Below are 7,943 nucleotides of genomic sequence, written 5' to 3'. Positions count from 1 at the left end.
CTCGGAAACGCATGGGAGGACGAGGACCAAGAACTGATAATTGCTGAACGAGGCGAGGCTGGTCAAGATAGATTTCGTGAATTAGAGTGTAATATCGCTATGGTTGAAAGAGGAAGAGCTCGACGTGAGGCTGTGCGAGACTACGCGGTGGCGTACAACTGGGAAAACGGTGGTCTTCCAATTGTGTAATCTTAATCCGTCCTCTGTTCAGTTTCTCGATGTAGACTCTTCAGTACTCTTTGATTGTAACTTGGCCCTTTTCATCCGATTGATGTCTTTCGATTTTGGCTAGCTCTCTGTTCAATTCAAAGAAAGTTTTTATTAAAGTCTAGCTCTCTGTTCAATTCAAAGAAAGTTTTTATTAAAGTTGTCGTGTGATTCGATGTTGTTATTTTGTTCTGGTCTTGTATCTCTTCTGGTCTTGTGTTTCTGCAATCGAATGTGAACTTTCTGTGCTCAAGTGTATTGCGCATTGTATAGCAGAGTAAAGTCAGGAGTTGACACTTGACTTCATTTCAAAATGATATCAAGTGTGGTTTGTGAGCTTTTAAGCAGTTCAACGTGACTTTCCTTTTTAACATGACTTTTCTGTTGAACGTGACTTTTTTTTTAAACATCACTTTTATGTTTAACGTGAAGCTTTTAAGCAGTTCAACGTGACTTTCCTTTTTAACATGACTTTTCTGTTTAACGTGACTTTTTTTTAAACATCACTTTTATGTTTAACGTGACTTTAATGTTTAACGTGACTTTTCTTTTTCAATTTTTGAGAACATTTTGAACTGGATTTCATTTCACAAACTGATTGATAACATATCATTTCTAATTCTAAATCACATAACAAGAAGATAACATTGCTCAAAATTTGATATTCGACAACCAGATACAATCACATAACAAAAAGAGAAAAGTTATCTCTCAAAAATCGAAATAAGAGTACAATCGAAATGAGAGTACAAATACTTCAGGTCGGTCTGGAGACAGACAGAGGTCACAGGCCCGAGTTGAAACAAACAGATGTCATAGTCAGGCTGAGGTGCTCGCGCTATCACATCCAGAACAAGGAGCAAAGATCAGCACCCAATCCAAAACTTTGGCCACTAGAAGAGGAGAGATGGCTTACATAGGCCCCACCTCGGGGTATACCAGGCGAAGATAGGCCTCAAGTTCTTGAGGGGTCTTGCCCTCAAGAACCAGCTTTTCGCAAAAGGCTTTGCGCTCGTTGCGGGTAATGATAGCCATGCGATTGCGTTCCTCTTCGCGTAAGAGAGCCAATCGATTACGTTCTTCCTCACGTTCCAAGTAAAACTTTTCTTTGGCCCAACTGAGATCGGACTGTCGAGCTTCAGCCTCAGCCAGTTGTTTGGCGGCCTCAAACTCTTGGCGCCACTCGTTGGCAGACCGTAACATGTCAATCTTCGCCGCATTGCCAACTTGCATTGCGGTGGCCACAGGGTGTTTATAGTCCTTCCCTCGTACAGTTGAAGGATCAATCGAAGGGAGGGGATCGAGAGCGCGTCGAGCCAGAGTGGGACGTGCTGAACCACGACGTTGAGTTGAAGTGGTCATGGGTGCTGCGTTACCAGGGGTGTTCTCGTCTCCTGATGAGGAATCCATCGCACGCTCTTCCGCGGTTAACGTGTCTTTCTTCGAATATTTACGTTTGCTGACCTTCCGCGCAGGTGGTTTTGGGGGAGCCGCCGTTTGAGTTGAATCGTTCTTCGCAGCTCTGTTTGATGACTTGCTTGCCGACTGAGTGCATTTCGGGGTGGGTGGTGGTGAATCAACGTCGTTCTCGATGAAATTTCGATAGTGAGCATTCAGGTCATCTTCCGGGGTCGGGATTGGGTGATCTTTAGCCATTTGGGACTTGAAAAGGTCTTGATACGCTTCCAACTCTTCAGCATCAGGGCTTGAGAAACGATTGGTTGCAATTGGAGGTGGTAGACTATTTTTAGGGCGCGGAGTCATAACTTTGGAGGCATTCACATGGATTAGTTTGAAAAGTCGTCATTTCTTCTTAGATGAGCGAGATACGTACAAACGGGTTTGTTACCACCGGTGTTGTCTAGTACCATCGAGTTATCATGACCATCGGTTGTACTTCCTCCGTCGCTATTGGCGTCAGGCATGTGGTTCACATCGTTGGAGTTGGTGTTTCCAATGATGTCAACTTCATCGTCGTCGTCGTCGTCATTGGCGAAAAGCGCAACTGGGTCGATGCCGGTGTCGAGAATCCCAAAAGCGTTGACATTCCCCTTGTCTCGAAACAAAGCGTCCATCTCGCTAAAGCATGGGCACATGCTCTCCAAAAGCTGGTCCATTGTGCGAATCCCGTCTGCCACGTTTTTGGCAGACAAACCACTACCCGTTTTCTTACTGAAAGCCTTGGTGCTATGATATTTCGACTTATAGCGTTTCAAACGTTGCTGTAATACCCTTCCGTTCAGACGCATGTCGGTAGAGTTGTGTCTTATGTTGTAGTTGTTGTTCAACTTGATCGCAAGTGAGTTCAAAATGGTGGAGGGATTCATTGGCATGCCAGACACTCTGGTCTGGCTCCCGCCGCCGAAGATAGAGTTGCATATGTTGGGTTTACTGAGGTATGCGACAATAGTTTGATAATCGACAATGTCCAAAGGAGGGCTGTCCCGGTTCGGTTTGGCGGGCGCAGTCATGGAGACACTGCTAGCGCGTTTTTGAGCGGCGACTCGAGACCTTTTGATCGCCGCAGGAGTAGCTCGAGAGGTGGAGGATATTCCGGATGCAAGCAGGTCTTCCTCAATTTGAGCGCGAGTGCGACGATTTCTCTAGCAGAACAGAGAATTCGCGAGGTCAGCAACCATTTATTTCAGTAGACATGGTTCAATCAAAACACATACCTTGGAAGGCGCGGTGGGAGTTGGTGACATGATATTCGAAGATCACGGGAAGGTAGGGTGATGAGAAAAAGGAAGAGTGGAAAATGATGATGATGGAAGAAGATTTGAAGATGGAGATAAAGGAATCGAAAAAATGAGATGATGGGCCACGTATCAAAAGGAGATCTGAAACTAACCCAAGCGTTGAAGGACCTATGCCGTCTTTGAAAGCCTAACCCCAGTGATCCAAGAAACAGGGCGAATCCAAACCGAACGTTAGGCGGCGAATGCTGAGCTGGCGTGCTATCGAGAGGGGCGGTGACAGGGTGAAAGGCCAGGATCAAGCCTGATCCGTGAGGTCGGAAATGTGGTACGAGGCAAACCCGGATAACACCCCACCTCGCAAACCCGAAGGATCAAACAAACCCTTTCGAGAGAGGCGTTTATTAAGGTACACACACTGAAAAAAAAGAAACCCAAAAAAAAACGAAAAAAACTGCCACTGTGTTCCTTTTTTTTTTATAATGAAAAGCTCTAAAATTATAAAGGCTAAAGAAGAGATCGCGAGTGCGTGAACCAGCTCTAGAGCTGGTTCACAAAAATTAAAATAATACTTATAATTTTAAGGCACCGAGCAACTCTTAAAAATCTAAGACAGGCTGTAAACGGTCTACTTGAACCGCCCTATTACACAATGAGTACCATTTAGATTACATTTTAAATAAAAAATTTTCTTTTGCCCAGCTTTTTTGGCGTGATGTGCGCCACATTAGGGCGGTTCAAGTAGCCCATTTACAACCCAAATTAGAAATTCAAGTTTTGTCCGGTTCCATAAAATTATATGTAAAATTTTAAGGCCGCGAGCCAGCTCTAGAGCTGGCTCGCGGTTTTACGATCTGACCTTCGGTCATATATATTTAACAGCATTCTGCTGCTTCCAGAAAAAAGATATATAAAAAAATGTACCTAGAGATAAAAAAAATGTACCTGTTTCTTTTTTGTGGCTGTGTTGTCCCTGGTTTTAACACTTTTTTTGGGCGAAGAATATTTTTTTTTTTTTTTTTCATCTGTACCTGTGTTACCGGCTGGAAATCGGGGAATTCCCTTGTATCGATGGACCGTAACGGTACTCAAGATATCAGGTTTGGATCTTCACGTTGGTGATCAGTTTCTGACCATCAACTCCCCAGCTTTCGTCACATCGATTTGGATCGCTTTCAAAGGAAAAAAACAACAGTTGAGAAATGGTTGTACCGAAAAAAAGATGGGACAATGCGTTGTACCTGCTTTTAAAAGGCCATAAAGCTCAAATTGGAGACCGTTCACGCGGCCGCGAAACAAAATTTTAAAGGTCTCGCACCCCTAAAAAACAAGATCAGGGCTCTACGTCAGGACGTTCGCAAAAGTCATCTTGAACCGCCCTATTATAGCGAGGGCGTAGCGGTTGAACCACTACGCTCCTGGACGTGGATTTTTTTTTGGATAAGAGCGATTTTGATCGCTGTGAGTTAGAGAGGAGCACTCCGCTGCGCATCCGCATCAGGCCGAAAACCTGCGCGTTGCGTAGCGGTTGCGATATTGCTAGGGCAAACCAACAAAGACTTATGATGCAATTTATCTACAATAAATTGCATTGCGCGAAAGAAAAAGAACCTCCTCTGAGATAATCCGTAGCTGGATCAAGTGGACCTTGACAATAATGGCTGATGAGTGTTGGCAGTTCCCATTTAGTAGTTGGTGCGAGTTGATTGAACCTGATAGTATATTCGGCAGCGGATTTGGTTTGACGTAATGCACGGAGGGCGGCTTCAGCTTTTTTTGACAATCTGAGTCAAAGAAGACAGTTCAATGCTTGGGTGAACTTGTTGTACGTGACCAGGTGGGTGGCTTTGGTGTCCATGATGCATTGTAAAAAAGGTTGGGACCACTTGATAGCTTCACCCGTGAGATACGATATAGCAAACATAACCTTGGCTTTATCCGATGTGAGCAATGTGGTGTTCATGGCGATGTAGATTCTGACTTGGCTTGCATAGGCTTCGGCGACGGCTCCTCTAGTTCCCTCGTACTTGTCCGGCGTGGCAACTTTAATCAATGACGTGGATTGTTGGACGGTGGTAGGGGCTGCAGGTGGGGTTTGTGTGACGGCTGGCATGGTTTGCGGTGCGGCAGTGGTTGACGTAGCCGTTTGGCTGGCTTCGAGCTGAGCGGCTTGGGCCTCAGCCTGTCCACGTCTGGTTCCTTCAGCAAGGCAATTGGTAAGGTCAGTACGTCGATCCGTTTCTTCCAAAAGCTGTTTATTGATGTCCTCCACCTGTTGGATCAGTCTAGCAAGGTCTACTCCGGAAGCCATAGTCGTGGTGTCTGGTTTGCTTTGATTAACCTCGTGCCAAGATGTGCCGCCGATCGACTTGGTTCCCTCGTTTGGTGGTTCGAATGAGGGCATGATGGTGGGAATGAAAGGGTAGTGCTCTTAGGTGATTTAAATGTGTGTCTGATGTCTAAAATTGTGTAATAGCAGTAACTAATAACTATATACTTCTTCTCCAGTTCTTCTCAATAATTTCTTCTTGCTATTTTTTTTTCTTTTTTCTTCTTCTTCTTTTTCTTCTCTTGTTTAAATTATAATTCTTCTTCTTTAATTTCTTCTGCTTGTCCTTATGGTCCATCTCGAGTTAGACACTACAATATGTTATGACCGGCTACGGGGTCTTGGGAACGTGGGACGGAGGGAAGGGTGATCTATGCTTGGTATGAGTATTGTAGCGTGAGGAGCAAAGCAATGTACAACGGGAGTTCTAGTATACATAGTGAGATCTGATGTGTGACTGTCACGCATTGTGACATCCCGTGACCCGTGACCCGCGAAGTAGGATCATAACAATTTATTGGAATGTCGTATGTATCTTTGATTGCACACATAGCTTCCAAACGTGTCATCCCAAGGGTGTAGTATTGTTGAACTAGAGGATAAGCTTGTTCCTTCTGGTCTGGAGTCATTGATGCACGGGCAGTGGTGAGAGAAAATCGCTGGAGAATACGCTGCAGGGTTTGGAAAGTTGTTTTAATATTGTGATCATTGGAAAGGCGGGTGACCATTGTAGCTTGCGTGATACCTTCCTCACAGTATCCAAGAAGGATTGGGTCAAGGACTTCATCATGTATTTCATTTATTTGTACCATGTTTTTATCAAGTGAATTACAAGGTTGGTGAGTGCTGATGATGATTGAAATGATGATTTATTGATTGAAATGTAAATTTGAAAAAACCAAGTGGGTAATTTAAAAAAAACACTCGGAGGTGGGTGCTGATGGTGCTAGCTAGCTGATGAACAGCGAGTCTTGAACTTGATTAATACACTTGGTGGTGGGGGGTGGTGGTGGTAGCTAGGTGGTGGTGGTGGAAGGACAAGTGCAGGATAAACACTGGGTGGTGGCAGCTGGTGGTGATGGTGGTGATGGTGGTAGCTGGTGGTGTTGTGGTGTGTTGGGGTGTAGTGCGATGTTGAAAATCCGGAGACGGAGATCAGAAATCGGAAATTGAAACAAAATTCTGAAATCCGAAATCCAAAATCCAAAATTTGAAAACAGCTTGGCGGTCACTTCACGTCATGGCTTCCGTAGATTTCCCCTTTTTGGTATCGAATCTTTTCGTAATAATTGTTGGATTTATTTGTGCTTCAAATGTCTTATTCATTTTTAATGTATTTCTCATAAATGTATTTCTGATCTTGATAATTATTGTTGTTCTCATTTTGATTACATTACATCATATAGCCCAATGAGGAACATTACGTCAATGATCTTATGACATCATTCATTGTATTTCATTTTTGTGTTTGCTTTATAACCTGATGCTTAACACCAGTCTGATAGATTTCTCTTTTTCTCATCTGACTGTTTCTTTACAAAATCTTATTGTAAGATTGTCGTGTTTTGTTTCTCTTTATGTTATACTAAGATTTCTGTTTTGTGTTTGGATTCAGGATACAGCAGCAACTGTTGCGGTACTGAGAGTTATTTCAGCTGTAACGTGGCGGGTGATCAAAACACAGTTTTACCGGGGGCCCGTGGCGTTACGGACCAGGGAGCAACAAAATCCAGCAACTATTGCTGCGCTGCGTGACAAAAGAACCGCAACGCACCGTACCGCAACAGTTACAAGCTGCGTTGCTGACCCGGTGTTGTTAGTAATAGAAATAAGTTAGCTCACTACAGGTGGCTTTACTTGTTGTGGGACCCAGGCTGACCCAGGCTTGCTTCCACTGGTCAGGGCCAGGGTAAAAAAATAGATGGTAACTTGCACTTTGCTCACATCAGCATAAACTTGAAACGATCTCAGGGTACGGCAACAGTAGGAAAGACTAGTGTATGTCCTGGACTTAATTGCCCTCCTTGGAGCACAAAGTGCGACCTTGAGATGGAAAGGGCTTCCAATTACTTAGCGCACAGCTCACAGAAGAAGGTACTATTTCTAAATCACAAGTTGGGGATGCGACAGGCACATAAACCTATCTAGATGAGTGATGGGGGAGTAAAGGTTCAATTAGCAGGCCCGACCGAGACAGTCTCAAGAGGACGACAGAGGAACCGCCGGGTAGTGTGTTTTCGGGCACAATCTGATATCCTAATTGATGCTACAAACGTGAGAGCCGTTGCCGATCTGTTTCGAGGGGACCACGGACGAGTCGGCCTCGATTTCAGCTTTGGAGATAGTGCAGACGTGCGAGCCATTGCCGATCTGCTTGCCTAAGACGCATACGTGGGAGCCATTCCCAATTTGGCCCCGGCGGCCCTCGGAAGAGGTGGTAGGAGTATTCGCTACATCAGCATTACTGGACTGGATCGCGCTCAAGTTGGAAGTGGTTGTGGTGGGTGACATGGTATATATGACTGGATTCAAGTGCGGTTTGACGCTTGTTAGGATGATCGATTGTTGATGGAGCAGGTGTGATGGAGCAATGGGTAGGTTGTTTATGATTGGGGATCGCCCAGGCGCAATTACAGACGCCTTATATAGGCGCAAATTCTGCTTTAACTATAGTAGCTCACGAACCGGACAGAATTTGGGAACAAAGGCAA

The 7,943-nt window shown here is 44.7% G+C and overlaps 2 protein-coding genes across 2 annotated transcripts; both read right to left on the bottom strand.

Annotated features, from left to right (window-relative positions):
• Positions 1–991: 991 nt before the first annotated feature.
• On the bottom strand, positions 992–2,132 carry MELLADRAFT_110758 (uncharacterized protein; the record flags this gene model as incomplete). Its single annotated transcript, XM_007414939.1, has 3 exons — positions 992–1,045; positions 1,672–1,973; positions 2,042–2,132. The coding sequence occupies 3 exons, from the start codon at positions 2,130–2,132 to the stop codon at positions 992–994; spliced, it is 447 nt and encodes a 148-aa protein (XP_007415001.1).
• A 5,356-nt stretch (positions 2,133–7,488) lies between these two features.
• MlpPh9 (pheromone precursor with three tandem repeats of a putative pheromone peptide) lies at positions 7,489–7,743 on the bottom strand (the record flags this gene model as incomplete). The annotated part of the gene is made up of 1 exon (XM_007414938.1): positions 7,489–7,743. One exon carries the CDS (start codon positions 7,741–7,743, stop codon positions 7,489–7,491), a length of 255 nt encoding a protein of 84 aa, XP_007415000.1.
• Between the last annotated feature and the right edge of the window lie 200 nt (positions 7,744–7,943).

This window comes from Melampsora larici-populina (assembly GCF_000204055.1).
Source record: "Melampsora larici-populina 98AG31 unplaced genomic scaffold MELLAscaffold_47, whole genome shotgun sequence".
NCBI lineage: Eukaryota > Fungi > Basidiomycota > Pucciniomycetes > Pucciniales > Melampsoraceae > Melampsora > Melampsora laricis-populina.
The sequence above is the reverse complement of the archived record's forward strand: the minus strand, read 5'-3'. Positions and strand labels throughout refer to the sequence as shown.